Below are 27,762 nucleotides of genomic sequence, written 5' to 3' on the forward strand. Positions count from 1 at the left end.
CGTCTTGCTCAGAAATCTCTCCTGGTTTCTGACTGCTTACAGGATGAAGTTGAAACCACTCAGCCTGTAATTTGGGGTTGTTCATGGCCTGGCCCCAGCACTTACTCAATCTTGTTTCCTCTCACTCCCGGCTTTCCTTTACCAGGTGGAAGGAAGTCCGGTTCTCTCTGATCCCTGCATAATAGCCTCCGGGGTAGGAAAAAAGAGATTTCCCTCCCTGGTGTTAAGTGGCACTGGACAAGGGTAAGGCGAACTGTCTTCTGCTTTGCGGGACAGATGTGCTACGGAAGACTTTGCAACAGTCTCTGTCTCCTCACTTGAATCGGGCTGAGGAAGGGACACAATTCTAGAGCCTAGGAAGCCCCCGCTTTCCCGCGGGCTCACTTCTCTACAGAGAAAACCCTGGGCCGGGCAGATCATTGCTCTCCTGCCACCTCTGCATGGCCTGAATGGGATTATCCTGGCTTTCCAGACCCCCATGTCCCTCTAGAAGAAAACGCTCTCACTGAATCAATAAAATGTGGAAAATAATAGGACCGTGAGGCTTAAAGGAGGGAACGTGTGTAAGGCCCTCACAACAGTGATTGGCGTACAGTAGGTACTATAACAGATGAGATTACACTAAATAAGTTTTGTTGTTCCTTCTTTGAGAAAACTGTGTCATTTCTGAGTGACATGTATCCACCTACTCCCTCTTAGATTAAATGAATGTTGCCTACGTTTGGGAATGCCTGGAATGTGCACCAGAAGTCCCTGGTGGTAATCGCCACCACTTTCTAGATCGTGGTTATAATATCTTTGTTAATAGGTGCTGCCCTGTCTATTAGCTGACTGTTCTGTTCAGAGAAGTTATTTTGAGGGAAATGTTTTTGATGAGGGAAATACCTTTTTCATTGTTTACTGTCTATAAATACAACTTTAGAGGCAGACCTGAATTTTGAAGTTCAAGACCCCAAACACACAAAGAGCACGGATGCCCTGAAAATGCCCCACTTGCTCGAGAAAGGACTTGCCATACATACCCGAGGGCAGGCGCCACTGGCCGAACTTCCTCTGCGGCTTCCCGGCCTCGGCTGCGTCCTGCCGACTGGCTCCCCGGTCCGACAGCGTGGGGCTCAGAAGCCGCTGCCGGCTGCTCGTCTGCAGGGGTGCGGGCGGGAGAATCAGGCGGTTATTCCTCGTGCTGTGCTCTCCTCCTCTGTGCACTGGCCTGGACCCTCATTTCATTTTAAGGAAGGAAGCAAGCCCCGCAGGAAACTAAGTGGCGAAGACAACACGGACCCATAGTGTCAACAGTGGAGACAGGAAGAATGAAAATGGGTAAAAAGAGTCAGGGAAAGTGAAAGAGTCACCACTGCACAGGGTGAGGAAAGCAGGCCCGACCCTGCAGGTAGTGCTTTTTCTTGGGCATCCCTCCCAGACTCCTCCACTCCCAAGGCCACACACCTGCCACCTGCCACGGGGCACCGCCACGTACCAGGGTGGGGGGAACAGTGGGACTGCCTGGTTTGGGGACAGTACATGCTTGCCAACCCAGAGCCTCCAGAAGAGTTCTCAGCGGACAAAGCTCTAGGATGGGCCCCGGAAGAGAACAAAACTTAAACCAATTAACACTGAAGCCAAAGAGAAATGCTCAGATCTCCGTGCATTCACCATCCGCATCCCTTTCCTTATCAGCACCGCAGTTCTCACCTCTCTTCAGCGGCCCCTCGGGCTTTTTGACCTAAAACCAGAGAGCTCTGTTGCCATCACCTCCCCTGTCTCGCTGGCTGTGAGGCAGGAGATAGATGGGCCCCAGGCTGAACAGCTGGAGTGCATCCCCCGTGGACAGAGCCCAAGATGAAGAGGAGAAGCTGAGCCCTGCCCAGATAAGAGACCACATATTCCTCATCCTCGAGGTCAAGGAGACCTTCCCGACTACACACACGCAGAAAGGTTACTAAAGGTTCCTCGGAGGTCAAAAAGGGAGGGGGGCGCCACCCCATGGTAGGTGATGTCAACCTACCCATAGGCCTCTTCGCTAGAATCCATCTTGGCTAAGAGATGCGTGCGCACACAGGGGAGGACCCTGAGATACGCCAAATACAGGCTCAGAACCAGGCAAAGTAAGATGATTGGCCAAAGGAAGCTGGAAAAAATGCCGCATATAAGTGATTCAAACTACCAGGAGGGTGCGACTCTCCCTCTGAGCCCGCCCGTGTGTCTAGCCACGCGTATTCTTTTTCCTCCTAAGAAACACTTTACTTGTTTCACTACTTTTTTTCTCTTTGTGGCCATTCATTTCGACACAACTGACGGGCCAAGGCCTTGTCACTGGTGGTCTAGTGGCTGGGATTCAGCGCTCACACCGCCGCAGCCTGACTTCAGTCTCCGGGGAACCGAAATCCTGCTTCAAGCCGCTGCAGGCCAAGGTCACCCGAGATCAGCTGTCTTGCTCTTACCCCGGCACCACACGTGACCACTGCCAGCCATCCTCAGGGCAGACAGGTGGCAGGGACATTGTAGAAGCCCCACGTCCCTGCTGTGTTGACCGTCCCTGCACAAGTAGTCAGTGGCACGTGATTCCTACTGGCTGGGAAGCCAATGACATGAATCCACCCAAAACTAGGCTGTAGAACAAGAGGGCCCCTTGGAGTGTCCTGCTGGGCCACGGAGCCCCAGGCTTCAGTGTCTGTCACCTGCCCCGACTGTGTCACCACACACCCAGATCCGAGACCAGCTCCAGCCGATTCATAACTAAGCCTCACAAAGGCTGGGCTTCCCGCCAGTTGCTTCTCACACACAAGCTCTCCAGGACGCTGGTGACTCTGTGCTTTTTTTTATGGACGTGCAGATACAGTCTGGAAATGAAGCTATGCCGGGCCCTAGTACACAGAAGGTCCTCCAGCTGAGACTCCCCAAATTCCATATGCTCTTCTGATGCCCAGCTAAAGAAGGACAAATCCTCAGTGAGCCTGACTATTTAAGGAGGTGGAAGGCCAACTGCAAGCATTTTTGCTCATTTTACTGCAAGTTTCTGTGACTTGGTGAGGAGGAGAAAACACTTAGGACAGAGCTTCAGGCAAGTCATGTTCTCCTAAGTCATGTGATGTTAACTCTTCAGACAAAAATCCAACAGGATTATTAAGTTCAGAGCATTCCCACTGTTTTTTGTATCTATACAAATCAGAATCTTTTGAGATAACCTCCACTGATTCAGGGATGACAAAGACACAAACATCAACTGGATCGTGTTCCAGTTTTTTTTTTCCAACTTAACTTCCTATTAGAGATAGTGTCACTTGTTTAAAATGACTACGTGAACGGGCATCGATTCATGTTTTGCGAACACCCTCAGGTGACGGACGCCTCCCGCCCGGACTGTACCTCGGGTTGCATGTTGTTATCCTGACTGTTGGCGTTCAGGTCCTCGCTGGGCTGCGTGGTCTCAATACTGGGTGGGTTCAGAAACCGGCTCAGCTCCTGCTGTTGGCTCTCTCTCAGGCTGTGGATGATGCTGCAGGACTGCTGCTGTTTCTGTGGAAATAGGATTGTTCTTTCAGGGACCAGAATTTCAGCCCAGCATCCCCCTGCCCGCACCGCTCAAATCTTATTTTCTTCTCTCTTCTTCAAAGGACCTGAATGCCTGGTGACCTCTTAAGAGCTTCCAAGTAAAGGTTCTTAACTGATTTCCCTGAGGAGCATCAGATTGCTTTAAAGGAGGACTTGGAGACTTAGGAATTGTCTTCCCATCCTGTTTTAATTTGCATAACAATTGGAATAGTTATGCTCACTGATACTACCTTGTGTTTTACTTTAAATAGAGTTTTTTTCCTTCTCTGAAAACATTTTTTTTTAATCGAAGTATAGTTGATTTGCAATGCTAAGTTTCAGGTGTACAGTACAGCGATTCAGTTATACATATAGATATATTCGTTTTCAGATTCTTTTCCTTTATAGGTTATTACATAATACTGAGTACAGTTCCCCGTGCTATACAATATAACAGAAATTTTAGATCATTAATGTGAGTTTCCATTTTTTTCCCTTCTTATCTTACACTGTGCTAAGCCAATGTGGATCGCTCCTTTCCTCTAAATTGGAAGAGGCAGGAGACTTGAGTGGATGAGTGAAACCCTTGCTTCACTCTTGTCTTGGCTCTGGTTGGAGCAGGCCAATGCAGCAGCGGGCCAACCTGTCTTGGCGCACACTGAGGCCTGGACGGTCTGGGGTGAGTGGGCACTGCCCGTGCCCTGTTAGGGCCTGTGGGGGGGCAGACGTGATCCCTGACCTAGCAGGGCTATGGTGGCCCAGCTGCTGCAGCTGCCTTGCTATTAGAGGTTGGACGGGCTCCTTGCTCTGGGGACCTTTTCTCCTCCGATAGATACGTTTCGAAGTTGGTGGTGTTCTGAGAAACAGGATAAAAAAAAAATCTGTTATGGATAAATGTTTAGTGGTTAGTTTGATTTTCTTCCCGTGTGTGTGAAGCATAGGTCAAAACCACTCATAAAAGTAATAACCTAATGGAAGTGCCCACTGTAAACACAGCCTATATCAATACAGTGTATGTTCATGGATTTATGAGTTAGAGAGTCTTAAAGCTTATAGTTCAGGAAGCAGATCATAAACTCTGGGGAGAGGCGGTCTTTAATTAAAGATCAAACAACATTGTCAACAATATGTTGGTATTTTTAGGAGTAATTTAAAAGTAGTTTTGTAAATTCAGTTGCCGTTCAGTATGTAGAGATTTCTGGCATTGTGAACACTCATATTTCATAAATGGAGATCATAAATATTTTAATATCCATAAACTGCTTTTTCAACGTTCATGCTAAGTTATAAAAATGTGATTCAATGGAAATTTCTTATGGACTCTGCTCAAGAGGGTATGGCTGAAGGTGGACCAGAATTCAGGTTTGAATCATCGTTAAGTGGATAAAGGTGACGTGGCTATGGGCTCATAAGGTGATCACAGAAGGCTCCAGCGTAGGTGCTGAAGGAGCTCTTTCCGTTTGACCCTCCTTTGGGAGGAGGGAGTAAAGCCTGACGGGTCCAGCTCACTCACGGCTCTGATGCGCTTTAAGCACTTCTTCAGCCACATGCGGATGGTCTGCTTGGCCACCTCCTCCTCGATGGTGTACTCCAGCTGCTCCCTTGCGAGCAGCTCCTCCAGCTGCAAACTCTTCCGGATGTCAACCGACCGGTAGGAAAGCATGCTGGTGGGGGGGAAACATGCAGTGATGAGCTCTGAGGTACCTGGGGTCTAGACTCTCAGAATCCAGAGAGAACATCACTCCATCCAACCAATGTAACATCTGGACGCCAGCCCTGACCAGCTGGAGGGCTTGGGCTGGTTATGTCACCTCTCTGTCTCTCCACCCTCATCTGTCACATGGGAAGAGTCATGAGACCTACCTTACTATGTGACGAAGTCCGCTAGTATTTGCAAGGTACTTGCAACACTGTAAGCGTTTGTGAAACAAAATGTCCAGGCTAGGCCCTGACCTATATTATCAGCTGCTTAAGACTCTGGAACTTTCCCTGTAGAAGGAAGGCTGCTCTTTCTATACTGTCTTCACATTCAGATCCAATTGGTGATGGTCAGGAGGCTTGGCTGTGGGTCATGCATCCAATCCCCCCGCCACTTCCCTCTCAATTTAACTCATTTGCCCCCTACATCTTCCTCATTCATGTTAGATGGGTGCAAAGCCAGGGTGGAACGTTCACTCCCATTTGGCCCTCGATACAATAGGCCCAGGCAGTGGCAAATGAAAGCAACACAGCTGACGTGCTGCACTGGGGCCCCTGGGCAATAAGGCACCTCATCCGTCCAGGCTGAGGGGCTCAGAGCCAAAGGCACAGTGCCTTCTGGTGCTACCTGGTGCAGCCGCGGTACCCAGGTTATTGCTCAGCCTCTGCCTACCCCGAGCTTCGAGCTCAGAGCCCTCTCCATAGTCCAGATCACAGCCTGGAGGCGCCGGAGGGGCCCTCCCCGTGCAGGTGCAGCCCTGGTACGATGACCTACTCTTGTTTGCTAAGGTTCTTCCCACCGTGGGCGAAGAAAGCACGTTTGCTCTTCCTCTCCTCTGCCTCATCAAGAATCTCATCGTTGAACAGTTGTCATCATATCCAGGGCTAGAGGAATAGGGAGGGGCAAAGGATGCCACCATCAACTTCGCCTGGGTCCAAGTCATCAGACACACCAATGTGATCCAAAGAGGCTGCGTGTTAATTATTAGGGACAGTGATATGTCTATGCACCTGACTTTCAGCCTAAAAATATTTGTCACTAGGAGGGAAGACGGAGTGACATTCTGAGAGAGATGGCATCCTTTGCTGTTCATCGGTGTTTTCTGCCTCATCTTTTCCTGCCTTTTAGCTTTCCCCTAGGAAGAAGTGAAGAGAGGGAGGTAAAATCGATAACGTGAGAGAACTTCTCCCAGATCTTTCCTCTGTTCTGGTCTTTTTTCAAATTCCAGTCACAACGTATTTCTGTGCGCCTGAATGCTCCTGAAATTTGTGACACAGTACCCAACATTTTAACTTGCCAGGTATATGCAACATGATGAAAATAGTTACTGGTGGCAGAGGAGGGTTCTTGACTTTTTCTGGGGCATGGATCCTTTGGCAGTGCAGCTGATGGGACATTTCTTAGAACAAGGTTTTAAATACATTAAAAAATCTGCATTACAAAGGAAACCGGTTATATCGAAATACAGTTCTCAAATTATTTTCTTTGAAAAGGTGATGACGTAGTAACATAAGTGCTTCTGTATTATTACATTAAATAATAACATCTAGCTGAGGTCAAATGACTACTGTAACTCAGAACTGGTGAGCATAACGGATATTTTAAGATATCAGACACACAGTAATGCGTGTGAAAATGTCTGTGATTTCTACTGGTGACAAAGATACAGGTATATCATTGAAGAAAATGCTGCATTTCAGTGAGTGATTAGTGAAAATAAAGATGTAATTGTTTCCCTTTCCAAGACCACGGACCTCTGAATTCTATCCATGGACTCCCGTTTAAGAAGCTCTTATGGGTTGCATTGTTTTCCCCTCAACAAAAGCTATGTTGGAGTCCTAACCTCCAGTACTTTGAAGTGTGATCTTATTTGGAAATAGGTCATTGCAGATGTAGTTAGTTAGGATGAGGTCATGCTGGAGTAGGTTGGGTCCTTAATCCATTATGACTGGAGTCCTTATAAAAGGGGACATCTGAACACGGACACAGACACACACACAGAGGGAGCACGCCTTGTGAAGATGAAGCAGAGATGAGGGTGATGCTTCCACAAGCCAAGAAACACCAACAATGGCCAGCGAGCCACCAGCAGCTGGGTGAGACCTGGATCAGATCCCCCCTCACAGCCTCAGAGGGAACCCAGCCTGCTGACATCTTGAATTCACTTCCAGCCTCCAGAGCCGGGAGACTAAACTTGCTGTTTAAACTGCTCAGTGTATGGTATTTTGCTAGAGCAATCCTAGTGAATAATACAGAAGCCTCTGTGTCCCCCTTTGTCCCGTCTGGGTTCTCATGAAATGGCTGGGAAATGGGGTTTGCCAACCAACCAGGGGCAACCGTCCCCGGGTGGGCCAGGCCGACTGTGGCCGGACCCGTGAGTGAGAAGGTCGGGGGCTGTAGCTTGCACTTGACCACAGGGGCCTGAGGAACAGAGCAGGTGCCCAGCTCTCCTGGACCGCTTCCTTCCTGCGGAATGAGGGGCGGCCCGGCTCCTCTCCCTGTGCAGCACAGACGCAGGGCTGTGAACCGCGGTACCTGAGCACATCATGGAAGGTGACATCGCCGCCGTTGTGCAGCCTCTCCATCTCGTAGCACATGTGCTTGAACAGAAGCTTGTCCTTGTCCAGGTCCACCTCCAGCCTCCCCCGCAGAAGCCGCAGCAGGAACTTCACGCGGAAAGTCGGGATCACCCCCTGGTGACAGAGCACAGTCACTCGGAAACAGACCACAATGATTCGCTTGGGCTTCTGTTTGCACAGCAAAGAAGCCCACATCTAGCTCTCAAAAGCTAACATAATCGGCACCGGCACAAGGAAGCCTCTGGCCTCCCAGAGGCCGGGGGGCTCTGTGCACCCAGGGGAGCCAGGGATTAAGAGCCCAGCCCGTGGAGTTGCTGCTGGAGCATCTCTGGTTCTAGAGGGCGTCCCGCCGCCACGCGGGGGCAAGGAAGAGGCAGAGGGGACCCTCGGCCTCCCCCGGGCACAGCTTCTACACTCCCTCTTCTTCCTGTTGCCCCCTGCACTGCCTCAGCCGTGTTCACCTGTTTCTCTAACACACGTGCCAAGTGGGCCAGTAACGCACGGAGCGGAAAAAATGGGGCGGACATGTGTGTATGATCCTTCACTTAGTCCAGATGCTGGGGACTTCTAACCATGGGCTCAGAGCTACCCTTCTAGGGAAAGACCACTCCTTTCCGGGGCTTCTCTGTTGTTAGGACAATTACATCCAGCAGGACGGGGCTCCCAGATCTGCCCTCTCGCTGGTCGGAGCAGATGCAGATTCCGAGGACCTAACACACGTCACTCCGTTCAGGGCAACAAAACCTACAGTGCCAGCCTGGCTGTGACTTTGAGTTAAGGAGTTGGGTGAGAGGCAGGGATGTTGGTAGCCTGTGAATTCCTGTCCGTTACGAATGTCTACACGTGTGAGTGGTGGTGTCGCCTTCTGTGTGTGTCAATGGAAAGCAGGTTCCTTGCAGTGGCAGTTACAGAGACCTAAGTGGATCCAGGTGAGACAGAGACAGGGCCAGACACCTGCACACGCAGGTCACTGTCTCGGAAGAACCCCCCCGCCAGGCCAGTGCCTGGGGGCCGCTAAGGAGAGAGGGAGCAAGCCCAGGGGCTGGAGAAAGTCCTGCATGGCAGTGCAGACCCCAGCTCTGGTCCAGGACCCCGTTTGCTCTGCCCCTGGCTCCCTGGTGTCTGTGTCTACAGTCGTATCTTCCAGAAACTCTTTTCAGATCTTCCCCCAGGTCTGCCCATGGCTGAACTTTCCTCATTTGTCAGGTGTTACGTCAAATAACACGTCCTCAGCCAGGCCTTCAAGACCACCCCGCTAAAGCATCTGCCCCCCATCTCCAACCACTCTGTCCCGTGCCACCACCTTCTTCAAAGTGCTTATAACTTCTTGAAATGGTAATAATTATTACAATCATTATTGTTTGCCCACAATGGAACACAGGCTCTGTGAGCACGGGGACCTTGCCACCTCATTCACTGTCACATCCCTGGTGCCTGGAACTGCGCCTGAAGCTTTGCTAGGAGAAGGGCGAGGGGGGCAAGGGGGAGGGGGAAGCATCTGCTGCTCTGCCTAACTCTAGGCAATCTTGGGTAAGATGTATGATGAAAACATTCAAATAATAAGTCCAAAATGATAACTTTCAGAAACCACTTAAATAACTCCTTTGCACTTCTAATCAGAATTGCTGTGTGAGAGCTGAGGTGATCATGAATCTGTATTATACTGTCGCTTTGGTGATCTGAACTTCACCCCCCTCCCTGCCCTGAGCCCCAGCTGGTCTCTTCAGAGCTCCCTTGGTTTCCTTTCCTTGCCAACCTCCTGAATATCTGAAGGAGAGGACGTTTGTGGTTGGAAAGGACACGATGGGGAACTATTCTGTCCCTCTCCCTTCCTTGTACATTCTTCTAAATTGTCAATGACAGCTTTCTGCAATTCAGCAATGGCCTTTCCAAATGGAAATTGTTAACCAATTGTTAATTGGTTTAAGTTTTGTGTGGCAGGTGTGTGGCCTTTCCAAATGGAAATCAATACATGTCCACTGAAAACAACAAAACCACTGAAATGTCTGCAGTACGGCAGTTGGGGTAGGGGTGAGTTATGAGACAATACCTCTCTTTTATCATCCACCATGTTCCATATGATTTGAAAGTGGCGAAGATCGTTGTAACTTAAAAGCTGGTCCTCCTCAGTGGAATAAAACAAGGAGAAATTCTCCACAATTATGGCTAAAAAAAAAAAAAAATGGGGATGTTAGACAATTATGCTAATCTGTCATTTTTCAGAAAAAGTACATCTATTATAAATAATGAATTTTATCACCTACATTATAAGCCAAATTATTAAAGGGCTTTTAGTATGGTTTCCAAGTTGGCATGTTTTACACTTGGACTGAGCTATTTATCCAGCTTCCACCTTTCCAAAACACGCATCCTGTGTCTAAGATGCTTGTGCCAGCTGGCTTCAATTCTTAGTTGAGTTTCAGGGCAGCTTTTAAAGGTCAAGTTGAGTTCTGGATGGTCCCACATCTGGGGGGACGGTGTATATCTTTTGAAAATATAAATGTGATATTTCAAGGCTGGAAAGGTAGCCTTCCCTGGTATTTGTCCAACTGAATCCATGAGAAGAGCTTTTGAAATGAATAATCATAATAAATAGAACAACTCTTGAAATTGCAATCAGCTGTCATTTACATGCCTTTCAAAGGTCTTTTCAGCTTCTGGACCGAGGGGCAACAATTTATAATTAATGCCATAAAACACCCACCCCAAGCAATCCAGGATAATTACTTGGAAATTGTACATAATTATCTAATAACCTGAGTTTAAAGAGATTGAAAAATAATTCAATGAACATCACTTACCTACAAGCAGATTTAGCATGATGTAGGCAATGATGACATAAAATGAACAGAAATACATAAGTGCCCCAGCGTAATTCCCACAGTCTGTTGCCCAGTATGTAAATTCATCTGGAGTACAAAAGGGGGGCTGGACCTGTGGGCCCGTGGCGGGGAAGGGGGGGACAGGGTGAGAGAAGAGAAGATTACAAATTTCCGTTAACTGACTGTAGTTGTGAACATATTCCTAACGATATAAAATATAAGTAACTTCAAAGTGATCTTTCAAAGGCCCATACATTGGGTACCTCATCTGTGGCAAAAATCAAAAAGAATATTTCATTTATACTATGCTTTTGGTCTTGTAGGATCCCAAGTTCATTGCCATTTTAGAAGCACAATGAACACGAACTCCCTTCCTTCAAGAGATACTCTTTGTGCCACCTCCACTAGCCCCAAAGAGTAAGTAGTCACTGTGATGCAAAACGCAGAAAGTCAGAGAAAAAGGTGTTTAAAAAAAACCTCTGACTTAAGTAATGGGTTAAGATTTAGGAAGATCTGCATACACAGCAAATTCACATTCAAGTTGTGTAAGGAAAAGCCAGTAATTCTCGTTCTTAGAGCATCGTTATGGAATATCATTAAATGGCACAAGATTCAGGTTATCAAAAGCCTCCCCATTCTTTTTTTTTTTTTTTTTTTTTAAGCCTCCCCATTCTTCACTGGCCCAGTAAAACTCCAACACCTCTGAGAAACCTCCTGGTTTCTTTCAGCCAGAGAGACTAGCTCTTTCTTCTGCATTTCCATGGCATTCTGCTTGTTTTTATCTAGAATTTATTTAATTCTGCCTTGTATTATTTTTGATTTGGTGAATTCTGTCCCCACTCATTCATGCATAAATTTCCTGAGCTCTTCCTATGTGCTAGGTTTATGCCCAGTGTTGGGGACAGGCTGGTGAGCAGGACCCAGACCCCTTCCCTCTGCCATGAAGCTGACAGTCTAGAACCCTGCAGTCCAACATGGTAGCGGCTAACTCCACGTGGCTATCTAAATCCAAATGTATGTTCATTAACATTCAATACAATTAAATACAGTTGAAAATGTGGTTCCTCAGTTGCACTAGTCACATTTCAGGTGCTCAATAACCACGCATAGGTGGTGGCCACTGAACTGCCATCTTTGCAGAAATTTCTTTTAACAGTTGGTCCGGAGGGTGAGAGGGAACTGAAATAAACCAATCAAACCGATAACTCACTGCAGTTGTGCTACACACTACAAACGAGAAATACAGAACACTGGGCAGACCCAGAACCAGCAGCCTTAGCGCTGGGCAGGATTCCTGAGGGAACTGAGCTTTAAACTGAGACCTGAAGGATGATGAAGAATTAGGCTCTAGAAGTGAGGACAGCTGAGGGAGAGTATTGCTCAGAGCCCCTGACATAAACTCCTTGAGAATGCCTTGGAATCGCTGAAGACCGGGCACGTAGTACAGGGGCCAGTACAAACCAGGGGCTCAGTGAATATCTGTTGAATTAAGTCAAAGAAGTGGAACTCTCCTGTTTGTACTTGACTGCCAAAATGTCAAAGATGGGAGGGAAAGAACAACGCTCACATAATGCAAATTTGTTGAATGGAACTACAATAGCTCGACTTGGGTTCACTGGAAATTTTTCCTGTATGTCCATGTATTGTAATGTAAAAGAATGCAATTTTATGGACTAAAGGGCTAGGATATGTGTTTTGTACACAGTCTAGATGCTACAAGGATGGTGCTGCCTATATTGTATCACCAAAGAGTTTTATCTGCTTCTAAGTGAAGGCATCGCGAGCGATGAGGGGACGTTTACCATGCAGTCATGCATAATCTTGTTCCAATCTTCTCCTGTGACAATTCGAAACAGTACGGTAATAGCTTTGCCAGCTGAAGAAAAGTTTGCATGCCTAATTTAAGGAAAAAAAACCAGAATGTGAGTAATATGGTTTGTCACGTAAGGGCTGTCACCACCAAAACACGTGGATTTTAGAGCAAATGTGATTGCTAAGTTACCATTTCCAAAGGTTACACCCTTTTATTTGTTTCTTATTTATACTTGCCTCCAAGTATAGCTATCTCAGTAGTCCAACCCTAGCATGGTGCCAGCAGTTTATTGCCATTCATCTTGAATGACTGAGAAAGCAAGCGTTGACAATTAGAAGTGATTCCTTCTTTTATGTGGATTATGCTATAAAAGATGGGGCCACCATATATCAAATAAGTGATCTCTGCAACAAGACACATTTGTATTTAATTTTCTGTGTAAGGACTTAAAAAAAAAACACTCAGAAATGGTTCCACAAAATTTAAGACAATCTTTGAAAAATGCTTTCCACATATAACAATTTGGGGGTCCTAACTTCCCATGTTTTGCTTAAAAAAAACAAAGCCATCTCAAAATTGTTTAATTGAAAAAATAATGTATCATTTCTGGCAGTATGTGGATAAAAGAATTGCTGGAATTCACCAGGGTATTAGAAGTGGTTATTCCTGCATGGTGGTGGAATTATGGATTCTTTTTGTTTCCTTTTATTTATTTATTTTTTTTTGCGGTACTCGGGTCTCTCACTGCTGTGGCCTCTCCTGTTGCGGAGCACAGGCTCCGGACGCGCAGGCTCAGCGGCCATGGTTCACGGGCCCAGCCGCTCCGCAGCATGTGGTATCTTCCCGGACCGGGGCACGAACCCGTGTCCCCTGCATCGGCAGGCGGACTCTCAACCACTGCGCCACCAGGGGAGCCCCTGTTTTCTTTTCTGAATTTTCTAATTTTCTAACAGTAAGCATGCATAGTTTCAATGAGAAAAATGTCATTTAAAATTTGGCCATTTTATTTTGTTTTAATTTCCAAATGATTGCTTCCCCCTCCCCATCTTTGTCTAAAACACATGCAGATCTCTATCCATGATTTCATTACTAAAAACATTTGCTTAATATTTGAATAGAAAGATAAATAGGGCTTCCCTGGTGGCGCAGTGGTTGAGAGTCCACCTGCCGATGCAGGGGACGCGGGTTCGTGCCCCGGTCCGGGAAGATCCCACATGCCGCGGAGCGGCTAGGCCCGTGAGCCATGGCCGCTGAGCCTGTGCGTCCGGAGCCTGTGCTCCGCAACGGGAGAGGCCACAACAGTGAGAGGCCGCGTACCTCAAAAAAAAAAAGGAAAGAAAAATAAATATATACCAACCTGTTAATGTTCTCCCCATATTTCACAGTACCAAATAAGACGACTCCAGCAAAAGCATAGCACAGCAGCAGCAGGAACATCCCCACTATGATAAAGAAGCTCTTATACATGCTGACGACCACTGTCAGCAGGAGCATCTTTAGTGTCACCTGTATGGAGGTGAGGGTGGGGGCGGGGATGCGGAAAGAGAAGGAGGGAGGGAACATTCATCTCATCAAGCCATGGTGAACCCGGGAAGTAAGTAACAGTTAAGCAGTCTGGCACAAAAGTGATTCTCAAGGATATCACTTGAAAGTTGCTTCCTATCTGGTATTAAATTTGAATTTTATTAAATACCATTAGACCTAAAGAAATTCTGCTCATATTTCAAACTTCAGCCTCTTTAGCCAAATTAATAAAAGTTCCACCACAATATTTTAAGCCTTCTATTTTTCTCTTCTCTTCCTCCCTAACTCTTTATTATACAGGCTGTGCATTTTTGGCCAATAGCAAGCAGACCCAGGATTCTTCCACAAACAGACGATCATAAAAACAAAACTAAACGATGGTAAAATACCAAATAACCATCAAATATTTACCATACTGATTATGTGGATATATGGACCCTACATGAAATAAAGTTAGTAACAAAAAAGAAAACAGTGCTGTAAAAAATGAAAAATATATGTGGAATGTATTGAACATTAACAAAGAACATCAATAAATCTGGAATCATAGGATCATGAATATTTGTTAAAGATTATTCTTTGCAATAAAATTATTTAACTTTATTAAAATTAAAACAATAAAAATAAAGAAGCATTAAGAAAGACCATTAGTCTTTGCTTTTGTGCCTGACATTTTATCTCTAGTTGATGATTGAGTTCACTCAGAAAATTAGAATAACTAAAATAACACAAATGTCAGGAAACGACTCACAAGACAATTAAGCTACCGATTCATTTGATTATTTGCTCATTTTGACTTATGATGTCTAGGAATTTGTTAACTCCAGCCCTGGAGACCCAGAAGGGCAGCTAAAGTCAGTTAGTCATCACTCCTTTCTTCAGTGTACACATGACCTATGACAGCATCTTCACAATGTACTTACATGCTTCCCGCAGATAGAGAAAAACCGGAAGACAATCACACACGCGCCCATCATGTAGGTGTACGCGTTCTGAAATTTAAACAGAGGAGAGCCTCTTGCAATTTGCACGAAAAATCTTGTTACAGTTCCATTTTTCATTTTAAGTCTTCTGTGAAGTCTACTGAATAATGAGTTTAATAAAATGTGAAAATTCCTCTAAGAAATGTATCTTAAAAAGGTGCTGAAAAGGTCACTGCCAAAACTCATGAATAAATATTAGCTATAAAATCAAATCTTAAATGAAACTTTCGTCTCTGTTTTGCTCAGCTGAATTCTGTATTTTAAAACTTATTTTACACAAAATAGTGACCAGGTCCTTTGAGGAGCGAGAAAACCCTAGGATAACAATGCAAGCGAAGAAGTCGAGGGAGACAGGAGATAAAAGAATCCTGGCTTCCTTCTACAACCAGAGGGGGTGCTGGTGTTGGAAAAGATTGCCAGGGGTCAGTTTCAGCTTCCTTCTCTCTGAAGGAAGCTGAAGCCGGCCACATGCACATTCGTCTGAGCTGATTTCAGAGAAGTCCTCCCTCTTGAAAACACATCCAGCTCTTCCTTCAAGTGTGTGATTGGCAGCAAGAGATGACTCAGTAATATCTCTTGCATGGATACCAAGGGGGAAAGGGGGGTGGTAGGAGGAATTGGGAGATTGGGATTGATACATATACCCTATTGATACTATATGTAAAATAGATATCTAATGAGAATCTACTGTAGAGCACAGGGAACTCTACTTAATGCACTGTGGTAACCTAAATGGGAAGGAAATCCAAAAAAGAGGGGATATATGTATATGTATAGCTGATCCATTTTGCTGTGCAGTAGAAACTAACACAGTATTGTAAAGCAACTATACTCCAATAAAAATTAATTTAAAAAAAAAAGAGAAGACTCGGTGTGCTCTATGACTAAGAAAGCTTCATCTGAGAACAAAGACCCCACCGGTTACAAGTGCAGTAACGACAGTGGCATTAAGCTGATGCCAAGGCGTGATTATTCCCTGGGAGCCTTGCTTAGTCAAATGACAACAGTCACAGATGGCCCCCAGGAAGGGAAGATCCTTGGTGAGATGCAAAGAAATGAATGTGTCTGCACAGAAGCATCTTTGGATGGGAACAAGGACTGCGTCTTCTTTCACAACAGTCCACTGCAAAATAGAGTGGAGAAGGAATGACCTTCCAGGACCACAGGTTCTTGGTGAAGAGCAGAAGCAGTCAGGCAGAGGCAAGCTGGCCTTTCGGGTATGTGATATCCTCTTTGGGGACACCCAGAATTAGAAAGTTTACTCATTCTCCTGTTTGGGCCGAATAGCTTTTGGCTACAATTTGTCTAGAAAAAGATACAAACACGGGCTTTGCTGCTCCTCTTTTCCATGTTAGCTCAGAGCCTATTGTAGATACCGTCTCTCTTTGCATTCTGGAAGGGATGACATCCCACAGCTTCTGAGATGATGGCTTAATCCTTTACCTGGACTACAAGCTCCTGAGAGGTCTGACACCTCTTACCCAGCCAGATCTTGTACCACGTTCCCCTCGCTCCTTCTACTCCAGTCATACTGTCTATCCTCCCGAACCCTCCCATCATAGGGACAGCTGCCTGGAATGTTCTCCCCTCACCCTACAGACTGATCTCAATCATCACTCCCTCAGGGATGCCTTCCAGGATCTCTCTGATGAAGCCATCGTGCACTCTCCTGTGTCATCACAGGGACACGTGTTTCTCCGTCTCCCTCACCATAGCTGTAATTCTCACTGACCTGGGGGCATTTGATGAATACCGATCTAACATTCCAGGCTGTGAGGTTCATGAGAGCAGTGACTGTCTTTGTTTTTGCCCATTACATTCTTCTCAATTGCTGGCACGGTGACGTGCAGCTTTTTAGTGCTCTGGATCCTTTGTCGTTTAAGGAAATGAACTGGGGTGACAACTGTTTTAAGGACACTCAGTATCTTCCTGAGCACAGCAATTTCATCCTAAAGCAAAGCCTTTGTGGTGTGTAAAGGGGTTCTCTGTGTTAGTGTAACTGAGCAGGACCCTATGGGGCCTTCCCATAACAGAACCTCCTGCCCCCCCCAGCCCATGTGCTCTGCCTGACTCCTGTCTGTAGAAAAACTTTAGCCAAAGAATAAATTTAATTGGAGAAGTGAGAAAATGCAGAAGCAAAGGAAAGCAGTCAAACAAGACAAAGTAATAATAGTTTAGCCATTAAACGAAGTCAAGGACCTTTAGTTCCTCCTCAAGGGCTATAAATAATATTCAGGTCACTATATGACCAATTTCAAGATGATTGTCAGAGCTGACAGTGCTGTTCTGCACATAGCCCCCTCCCTCAACCTAGACAACCCTGAAACTCCCTTTTAAAAGCTCTCGCCCCCGGCTGGCAGTGGGGAGTTGGTTCTTTGGGACATGAGTCCCCTTTCTCCCCAGATTGCTGGCCTCCTGACTAAAGCGACCTTTCCTTTCCTACCGACACTTGTATCTCGAGTATTGGCTTTTATTTGGCACCTATGTGGCAGCCAACATGGGGCTGGAACCCATGAACCCATGACCTTGAGATTAAGAGTCTCATGCTTTACTGATTGAGCTAGCCGGGGTCAGTAACATTAGGGATTATTTTCCTGCATGACTCTAACACTGGAGAGGATGGGATACTGGACAGACGAGCAGGGCAAAATAAGCCCACCCAATTACTTTTGGGTGGGATCAAGGAAGACTAAAGAAGAAAGAAAGAAATAATTTATAATAATGTGTTATGGGGGTGGTGGTGGGATGAACTGGGAAATTGGGATTGATATATATACACTAATATGTATAAAATAGATAACTAATAAGAACCTGCTGTATATAAAAAAATAATGTTATGGGCTTGTATAATCTTTACAGTTAGAAGTAGTTCACATACTTGACCTTCATAATGCGCATATGGACTAGGTAAATTATGAAAATATATTCCCAGTTCAGAGCAGGGAACAAAAGATCACTGAAGACAAATAACTTGATTGAAGTGCTGGATTAGGAACCAGGTCTTCTGGACCTGTGCTGTCCACCATGGCAGCCACACGTGGTCAGTGAGCATTTGAAATGTGGCCAGTCTAAATTAAGATGTGCTGTCAATGTGAAATAGGCACTCAAAGATTGAATACCAAAGAAAGGGTGTAGCCTCACTCCTTCATAATTTTTATATTTCTGACATATTGAAATGATAATGTTTTGGAAATGGTAGGTTAAAAATGTATTATTAAATTAATGTCATCTCTTTCTTTTTTTATCTTTTTTATATGTGGCTCCCAGAAAATTTAAAATAACATCCAGGCCACATTTTACTTCTATTGGACAACACAGCTCATGATCACAATCAAGTACACCTATGGTGTAGAGTCTGAGCTGAATGGAGGGTGGGGAGGCTGAATGCGTTTTAGGCAGAACAATGAGAACTCAGGTGTTGAGATGGGGAATGATGGCTTTCGAGAAATGGCAGCCGGGTGTCTGGGAGAAAATAAGGCAGCAAAGTATCAGAGAATCATACTGTGAAGCCCTAATTATAATGTAGTGGCACGGAAGCTACACTTCCACTCAGAGAACTGGGTTCAGGTCCTCTGATTCTGGCTTGTGTGTGAATTTAGGCAGGTCTCTTCATCTCTTGGTTTCCATTTCTCTCTGTCTCTCTCTCTCTCTCTGTCTCTCTTGTTTTTTATCCTTTGAGAAAATGAGGGTTAAACCAGAGGATCTTGAAGGACCTTCTCTTTCTGGCTTGCAGGCTCTAGGACTCTGAGGGGTCAGCTTTTGTCTGCGTGAAGAGTGCGAGTGTGTGCACACATACATTGTGTGTGTGTGTGTGTGTGTGTGCAAGCATGTCCGAGGGTCCGTCATGGTCAAGGCTGAATTTTAGGGAGGTTAACCTGACCCTTGAGAGTAGGCTGACCTGGAGTGAGATGAGACTGGAAACAGGGTTACCTGAACTGAAATTACCAACTAAAATAAACTTTAGTGATGCGCTTACCAGAAGGGCAAAGTGAAGTACCACCCAGACAATGCCGAGTGACGTCACCAGAAGATCGTACCTATTTCTTCTGCTTTGCCAGAAGCCGGCAGGTGACATCGCTATGATCTTCATTGTAACCTGGGGAAAAACAATGAAGACAATGAACTGAGGCTGAGTGTTCAGCATATATTTAAATGTACTAACCTGAGGCACATTATTTTTTTAAAGGATGTAGAAACCAAAGAGAAGAATTTATTACTGATGTGTCTGTGTATATATGTAAATCTATATTCTCCACACTCTTTTCTCCTTTTTCTACGACTAGTTCTGATAGCAAGACGTTTTTCTTCCTCAAGTAAAAGACCGTAGATTTTGGGAAACATCAGCCGGTACAGGGTAAAATAAAAATCTGCTTGCATTTCCAAGAAGATTGCACTGGAAAGCAATGTGACGTGGACCACATATTAAAATAATCTTGTCTGGGCCAACTCCCTCTGCCACCACATTGTAATTTGAGTCCCTGAATTACAGTGGTTTGTGCCGTTTGCTGTAAATATTTGAACTCACATAACTAGACAGGCCAACATTCAGATACAACGTCAACGGCAGTTAGTAATTCTCGCCGTTGGAAAAATGGAAATATAAAGTGAAGTCTTTGTTCAAGTGAAGCAGAACAGCCTGAAAAGGAAGTATACTAAGAGCATTCTGTTCCCCAAAGAGGACTTCAAAAGCAGCGGGACGCGGAGGTGCAAGGAAGTGCCATGGAAGGAGGACGCTGTTTTGCTTTAAAATGTGCACTGCAGACCCCAGCACCAGCTGGCTCATTACTGTACCTCCAGAACAAAGATGAACGTGAAAACGACCGACATGGTTGCCAAAGGAACAGTCACTGGGTCCTCGACGTCCCACTGTAAGAGAGACAGCACACACGTCTGCCTGCATTCCATCAACACGGAAAGACTTTCCCCCTCTTCCACCCATCTGAACATGACTGTGAATTTAAATTTTTTTATAAATGTAGACTGTGAGTGGACATGGCTGCCTGCAATGTTCTTGGACCCACCAATGAATAAAAAATTCATTCCCAGAGTGTTAGGGTGAAATAGAGTACCTTGACGGACAGCAACACCGACTGGGCCAGGACGAGTAATGCAATTGTCCTCTTAAAAAATGGATGCTGGGTTATGTCATACATCTTAGCTCTAAAACCATCATTATCTGAAAAGAAAGGTTTAGGCAAGGGCATTTTAGACATCGGTCACATTTACGTTCTTGCCTTTCATTTTCTTTAATGCTCGTCTTAAAACCCATTACATTTTTTTTCCTCCTACAGTTCAATCTACTGTGAAGTGTCTTGCAGGAATGGCTGGGTCTGAATATTTAAAACGACGGTGCATGACACCGTCTGCACTGGAAGGAGATTCGCATCATTCAGTTTCTGTCAGTTTAATACATTTCACTCATATGTTTAAAAGGCAAGCACAAATATATTTATTTAACAATTCATTTTTTCATTAAGGCTTATCCTGAGAGCACAGAAGCACGGCCTTTGGGTGGTTGATTTTAATAGCCTATGGAGAGATCTGTAGTTTGGAGCCTGTTTTTATATTAACTTCTGCACAATCGCCTAGTGGCCTCATGATGATTATTTTAATTGAAATCTTAGACTCCTGGGGAATCATGAACACTAGTGCCCAACATGAATAAAATCAGAGCATCTTTGATACCCGGGCGAGGTGGCAGATGAAGAGGCTGTGCTATCTTCAGGCGGCTCTTCAAATCTTCCCATCTTCTCTGATCTACAGTCAGCAGAGCCGTCCCCTTAATAAACAAAGGAAAACAGAGAAAGACATTTTGTCATGTGCTCCACACCAAGGACATCGCAAATGCGCTGCTGACACAAACAAGATTAATGTGGGTTTAAAACAAAGATATTCTTCCTATGCCATGGTGGTTCGATAAACAGGGTCAGAATTCTCAAACGTGGTCTTGAGAGAAGTTCCAGAAAAGAGGGCCGGGGGTTCAGAGAAGATTCAGCAGCCTTCAGTTGGCATCTTTGAACATGTATAATATTCAGGTTTGGGAAAATCTAAAGAAGGTTTTCTATATGATTAGATTTTCTAAAAGAGATACTCTCTAACAGTGGTTAGTTTCCTTTCATAGTAGAAAAAGCTGCAGCAAAATGATAGCTTATCAATGCTGCTGCTTCTGGTTAAGGCTATTGTGTCTTTTTAGAAATCATTCTGTTACATGCAATCGTGAAACTATTTTTAAGTGGTATGAGGTCAGAGAATTGCATATTTAAGAAATTTGTGCTGTGACAATTGGTTAAATGAGATCAGATATTCTTTGTTATATAATAGAGCACATCATTAAAATGCACTTGAATATATTACATTACATTTCATTACATTATATTACAAAGGCAGAAATATAATTTAAGAAACTGGGGAAAAAACCACCTCCCCTCTCCCATCCTGCCTTTCCTGACACAGAGCTAACTATCTTTCAGGGGAATGTCCTCCTCACTATGTTTTCAGACTTTGGCTGCTTATGTATATATAAATATACAAGAATGTGTTTGTTTTTAAATTTATAAATTTCTGTAATGGTATCCAGCATGTGGGAATTTACGCAGTTTGTTTTTTACTATTTTTTTTTTTGGCCGCGCCCCACGTCTTGCAGGATTTTAGTTCCTCTACCGGGGATCAAACCCAGACCCCTGCAGTGGAAGCACAGAGTCCTAACCACTGGACCGCCAGGGAAGTCCCCAGTTTGTTTTTATCTTCATTGAAAATTACATTTTCCATACAACTAGATACTAGATCTGATTAGTTTATTTGAACTGATCACACAGTATCCCACTGTACAAATATGTCAGAAGTTATCATTTTAGGTTTATGGACTATAAACGATGCTGCAATAAACCCACGGGTACTGTCTCACGGTAAACATCTTGCTCTGTGGTAAATCTCTAGGAAAGGAACTGCTGGGGTCTCAGAGTTTACACATTTCCACACTTACCAGAGATTTCCAAGGTGCTATCCAAAGAGCAATAACCAAGAAAATTGGTTTCATTCTACAAGTGTTCCCATTTCCTTATATTCTTGCCAATACTTGACTTTATCAGACATTTTAATTTGGTCATTTGATGGGTGTGAAATGTATCTGATTTAGTTTTAATATTAATGAGATGAAACATTTTCAATGCATATATAAGGTGATTCCTGTGTGTTCCTTCGTAAATTGCCTGTTCATATTCTTTGCTCATTTTTGTATTTGGATATTTACTTTTTGATGTTTTGTAGAGATTCTTAATATATTCTGGATACTAATATTTTGTCAGTTATGTGAGTTGTAAATATTTAGTCTTAGCTTGCTTTTTTTTAAAAATTTTGCTTAGTGTGTCTTTTATCATTCAGAAACTTTTTCTTTTAATGTAATCTGACTTATAAATTTTTTTCTTTATGGATTTCACTTTGTGGTTAATGTCAAGAACTCTACAACTACTCCAGGGTTAAAAGCACATTCTCCATGGTTTAAAAATGGTTTAAAATTTGCTTTTCATAGCTGGGTCTTTCATTCATCTGGAATTTATTCTTGAGTATGGTGTAAGGTAGAAATGTCAGTTTAATTTCTGAGACCTAGACAATCAATTATCCCAGCACCACTATGGATGGTCTCAGCTTCTCCACTGACTTGTTGTGCTACTTCTGCTTCATATACACATGGGTCCCTCCTAGGGCTTTCTGTTCTATCCTGTAAGCCTAACTTTCTATCCCTGTAACAATTATGGCACTATTATACTTACCATAGCTTGTTTTTTCCACATTTTTGTTCATGCTCACCCCCGTAAGACTCTTATCAATCTAATTTATTTCAACAAACCAGTTCTTCTCACTCTTGAGCTTTTCTATAAGTTACTTTGTTTTCTATATCACTAATTTTCTGTTCTTTTATCTGTTATTTTCTTCCTCCCATTTTCTTCTATTTCACTTTGTTGCTCTGATTATAATTTATTGATTTGTGTATTTGGCATGTTAATCATCACTATTTGATTATTCTCTAACATATACAATTAAAAGCTATAAATTTCCATCTAATTACTGATTTATCTATACCTTGTGAGTTTTAATGTGATTTTTATAAATGATTTATCTAAATGCTTTGTGATTTTCTATTCTGATTTCTTCTGTAACTCAAAAATTACTTAGAATGCAGTCTTAATATTTCCAAATTATGGGGAATTTTTTGCTATGTTTTAAAATTGTGATAGAGAACATGTTGTGTACATTATCAGTTCTTTGGTAATTATTGTTTTATGACTTTGTAGATGATACATTTTGTACTTGAAAGTAATACACAGTCTCAAATTGTCAGAGACCTTTATATGTCCATTGGACCAAACGTCTTCATTGTGTCAAATCTAACATGTTCTTTTTGTTCTGATTTATGAGTTTCTTAGAGAAATACATTACTATCTTTCATCGGATTTTGGATTTGCTAGCTTTTTAAAATAATTTGGTTAAATATTGCTTTGTGGGCTTCCCTGGTGGCACAGTGGTTGAGAGTCTGCCTGCCGATGGAGGGGACACGGGTTCGTGCCCCAGTCCGGGAAGATCCCACATGCCGTGGAGCGGCTAGGCCCGTGAGCCATGGCCGCTGAGCCTGCGCGTCCGGAGCCTGTGCTCCGCAACGGGAGAGGCCACAGCAGGGAGAGGCCCGCGTACCACAAAAAAAAAAGAAAAAAAAAAAAAAAAATTCTGAGTTCACCTACTGAGTTACACAGAAGCAACCAATTTACACTTAGTGAAAGGCATATTACCTGCAATCAGTGCATCGGTTTCAGCTACTGTATTTTAATAACTTGCTGCACATCCTTTCAATGTGAACAACAGGAGATGCGTTTTTCAGTCCTCAGCAAATTAATGACACCATTACCAAAAGAGGAAATTTAGCAAGAGAATTGTGCTCTGAAATAATGTGCCTGAAAGGCAGCAATGAGGTAGTTTGTAAAATAGTTATAGAGATTATTTACACCGGTCACCTTACAGTTTAATGCGACTGCACACCGTGTGTGGAAAAGGGAACTCAAAATGAGTGGCTAGGAAAGGATAAACGCTGCGGAATTCAAACCAAGAATTCTTACCTTGTTTTCATTGAAATTAGCAATAACTACTCCAACAAAAAGGGTCAGTCCAATCATGCAACCCAGGAATACGAAAACATGAATATAGATTCCATGCATCTGTATAAATGAAAAATACGGTTATTCATCAAAGCCAATGAAAGCAGCTGTGGTAACATTCAAAGGATTCCAGTGCGTGCTTACCGGACCCACACGATGAATAATAACATCCCTCACTTCCACCCAGCCTTTCAAGGAGAGAACTTCAAACAATGCCAGCATAGCATTGCCCACATTGTCAAAATTAAAGTTCCGAGGATTCGCCCTGCAAGTCAGAAAGAGGAATGTTCCGTGGAATTCCAGTGAGAAGCACCCTGAGGCAGTATCTATAACTCTTTCCAATCTTGGTTGCAAAGTATAGGCACTTGGAAGGTAGGTTCGATGGCATTTGTTTGCGAACTCATAAGAATGCATCAATGTGTTAGAATTTATTAATTATGCAGTAAATTATTAGGCAATGATGGGGTGTTCTCAATCGAAAACAATAAAATGCTATGTCCCTCGACTTCTAGCTCCAGAGGTTCTGCAATGTTTCTGACTGGTCCTGATTAGTATACTGAGGACTTTCTGGTTAGAACTTGTGCAGGAGATTCTTACAAAGGGGCCTTGGAGTTTGGATGTGAATTTTGAAATGGCTTTACATTAGAAAACCTTCCTAAAGGCATGAAGTACAAATCCTGGTGTTAGTACAGAAAGTGTAAAATGAGTAGAATTTGGCCACTTAATTCTGTGTCATCACGTGAGCAGCATGCTGTGACCTAGTGATGCCTTAGGGGCTCCTGAGGTGACACATACCCTATGTGTCTCCAGATCACCCCCTTCCAGGTGGGTGTTTTTCTCTCATTAACTCCAAATGTTCTCAACAGATACTTCTTGTAGACCCCAGTGTATAGTGTGCTGTCTACTGCACAGTTAACTCCTGAGTTCTAAAACATTTTGGACTCTCTATTTTTGGGGGGTCAGGGGATGTCTCATTTCTTATTTTTCTGACATGTGTATACTTTTTTCTTTCCACTAACATCTTTCTACTACACTGCATCTCCCCTAGTCATTACAGGTCTTAGCTAACATATTTGTTAACAGAAGAAGATTTCAATGTTTTTTTTTAAATCCCCCTTTTCTGAGGCTATTTTAAATAATTAAAAGATTTAGACAACCACATGCTGGAAAAATCATGACTATCAACACATTTCCTGAATTTGATGACCTGAGCTCAGGATTATTGACTAGAGTAGGCCTACTGAAGCCTAGCTGAATTATATTTTGATAATTTTTTTTTCTTGCTAGCACATTTATCAAAAGTTAACCTTCACAGGAGGCAACATTCTAGGGGGAATCCAGTTTAGTATTCTTCTACCACCTTTTATGGTTTTCAAAACTAGAGACTATCATGAGATATACTTTTATAAGTTTTCTTTTTTTAACACTAAATATGTGGGAATCTAATAAGAAAACATAAAACTGAGACTGACTTATTTTTAAAGGTTTAAAGCTGATTGGTAGAAATGTTTTCTATATAGTAAAAAAGCCCCACTCAGAAATTAATATTTAGGGATTCTGATTTATATTTTTTAAGTATGAAAAACAAGCATATTCTCTTGTATTTTTCCAACAATCTTTCCTTTTGGGGGTTTCAATTAAATTTAATATATTTTACAGCAGACAGACTCTGTAAGGATTCTACAGATGCCACAATTTTCTTGAATAAGGATTTTTTTTTTTAAACCAAGTGAGTCAGCTCTCAGATCTGATGTTGAACTTTCTTACCCATCCATTTTCTTTATGTAAAAGTGCTTTTTTTAGCTGAATTTGCAGCAACCCAAACTATTCTCATGTTCCACATCCTTTAGAAGTTAGAATATGTTAAAATACACTTTCAGGCTAAAGCAAGAAAAGTAAAATGGAGAATCATAGACTTAAATTGCTGGAAGAATATACCACATTAAAAGTCTCAGTTTTAATCATATTGGATATGTTTATGCTTTGTTCATGATACTAAAATTGGAAGGTTTGAAACTTTACCAATAACTACAGAGGACTTCAACAAATCCCAAACACAGTCCATTACTGTCATTTTTCCTGTTGTCCTCCCTTGATCTGGAAGGCTATTTAAATATTATCTTTTCTGGTTAATTTTTAAAAGATTACAACATTGTCTATCCAATTCAGAAAAATGAAGAATCAGTTCTGACCTCACAATCTGAGTTTTCTGCCTCCCAGTGACAAGTGCTCCAGGGACCCCAGGTCATGATAAGGAGAGCTGCTTCTCCTCTGGGAAGATGGGGGTGCCATGGAGGAGAGGAATCTAGCCTCTGCCCTGGGATGTGGAAATGCAGGGGATAACATGGGCCACAATGGTACCCTGTATCTTACACAGCTCTGCCATCTAAAGAAATCAGATACTAGTACTTCCTGGAATGCAGACTGCTTTTTGCCTCACTCTTTGGTAACAGCAATTTGAGTTTCCACAGCCTGCAACAATCTTACCTCTGCCTCGCCCCTCACTCTCACCTGCCCATGGCTCCTCCCCCTTTCACCTGCCTAATTCCTATTCACCCTTCAAGAGTTAACTGGGTGTCTTCTCCTCTAGGTCCTTCTCCCTGATCCAGTCATTGTTTGGATTAGCAGCCTCTGTCCTGCGTGTACCACTGAACCCTTTGCCTCTCCGTACCCTAGAATCAGAGGCTGATACATCATGGAGCAAAAGAAACTTAAAGGTAAGCCTCAGGGCCCCTCCCTGACACAGGTCCCTTCCAAGACTCAGGAAGGGGCCCAGGAGTGAGTTCACATAGTCATATGTTTCTCTTAAACTTAGAAAAGCAAAGTAGCTTTATATTCTTTTTCTTAGAGAGTGTACCGAAATTGTTTGAGCCTTAGACTCGACAAAAAAAATCTGATCTCTTTCTGCCTAGAATGTATCGCAGTGTAATTTGAAATTACCTACAGTTAAGTTTCTGGTGAACTTCAAGTGAGTTTAGGGGCTTATTTATGTAGCATTAAAACTTCAGCATATTGTATTAAATTATTTAAAATTTTATTTTCTGTTTTCCATTGGACTTCTAGCTCTTAGGGGTCAGAGGCCATAGCTTGTTCCCAGTGACAGCATTACTCCTGGTGAAGAGTAAACACTTAGTAAATATATTTATTGTAAAACTGAATGCTTTGTTGATTTCTCTCCCATGCATTTCCTTTTCCTAAATCCCAGACCTCTGCTTAAGACAAAACACACAATACTTATAATATATGATATGTTTAATCCTTTTTACCAAGGTTATTTTATCTCATCAAGTCTGAGTGATTTGGAGGAGAATGAATGTATTCATCTGAAGAGAGAATGCAGAAGCCAGACTGTCTCCTGAATTAGCTAGTGCATATTTATGTCCTAATTATAATCATCATAGCATTCCTCTAGGCTAATTCCCAGATATAAGTTATTTTCTTAATCATAAATTAGCCAATATAAAATTACAAAAATTTCAGCTGCTAACTCTTGACGAGATTATTAGAGAAACAAAACGTGAAAATTATCATGGTTACAGTTGACATTTATTTGATGAAAGATTTATATTTCACTAAAACTAACCCAAGTCACAATATTCTGAACAAATGGGAAAAGCTATTGTGATAACGTTCAAGTGATGTCCCTCTGTTTGCTTGTGCTTTTA

The 27,762-nt window shown here is 43.2% G+C and overlaps 1 protein-coding gene and 1 long non-coding RNA gene across 3 annotated transcripts in view; one reads left to right on the forward strand and one right to left on the reverse strand.

Moving 5' to 3' along the window:
* The window catches only part of LOC141277069 (uncharacterized), a 78,609-nt gene that overhangs the window by 29,738 nt on the left and 21,109 nt on the right, over positions 1–27,762 (forward strand). For both annotated transcript variants that reach the window (XR_012327764.1, XR_012327765.1), the window contains exon 2: positions 26,688–26,814. This is a non-coding gene — a long non-coding RNA (uncharacterized lncRNA). The remainder of the gene's footprint in view (positions 1–26,687; positions 26,815–27,762) is intronic.
* The window catches only part of NALCN (sodium leak channel, non-selective), a 279,376-nt gene that overhangs the window by 4,140 nt on the left and 247,474 nt on the right, over positions 1–27,762 (reverse strand). Inside the window, exons 28-42 of the mRNA XM_033843681.2 lie at positions 24,242–24,362; positions 24,059–24,157; positions 20,637–20,730; positions 20,021–20,127; positions 19,743–19,817; positions 18,928–19,047; positions 14,892–14,960; positions 13,802–13,950; positions 12,434–12,527; positions 10,611–10,743; positions 9,860–9,975; positions 7,766–7,923; positions 5,045–5,195; positions 3,367–3,516; positions 1,023–1,140 (exon numbers count right to left, since the gene is read on the reverse strand). Coding sequence (XP_033699572.1) covers positions 1,023–1,140; positions 3,367–3,516; positions 5,045–5,195; positions 7,766–7,923; positions 9,860–9,975; positions 10,611–10,743; positions 12,434–12,527; positions 13,802–13,950; positions 14,892–14,960; positions 18,928–19,047; positions 19,743–19,817; positions 20,021–20,127; positions 20,637–20,730; positions 24,059–24,157; positions 24,242–24,362 — 1,754 coding nt within the window. The remainder of the gene's footprint in view (positions 1–1,022; positions 1,141–3,366; positions 3,517–5,044; positions 5,196–7,765; positions 7,924–9,859; positions 9,976–10,610; positions 10,744–12,433; positions 12,528–13,801; positions 13,951–14,891; positions 14,961–18,927; positions 19,048–19,742; positions 19,818–20,020; positions 20,128–20,636; positions 20,731–24,058; positions 24,158–24,241; positions 24,363–27,762) is intronic.

Source organism: Tursiops truncatus, chromosome 18, assembly GCF_011762595.2.
Source record: "Tursiops truncatus isolate mTurTru1 chromosome 18, mTurTru1.mat.Y, whole genome shotgun sequence".
Classification (NCBI taxonomy): Eukaryota; Metazoa; Chordata; class Mammalia; order Artiodactyla; family Delphinidae; genus Tursiops; species Tursiops truncatus.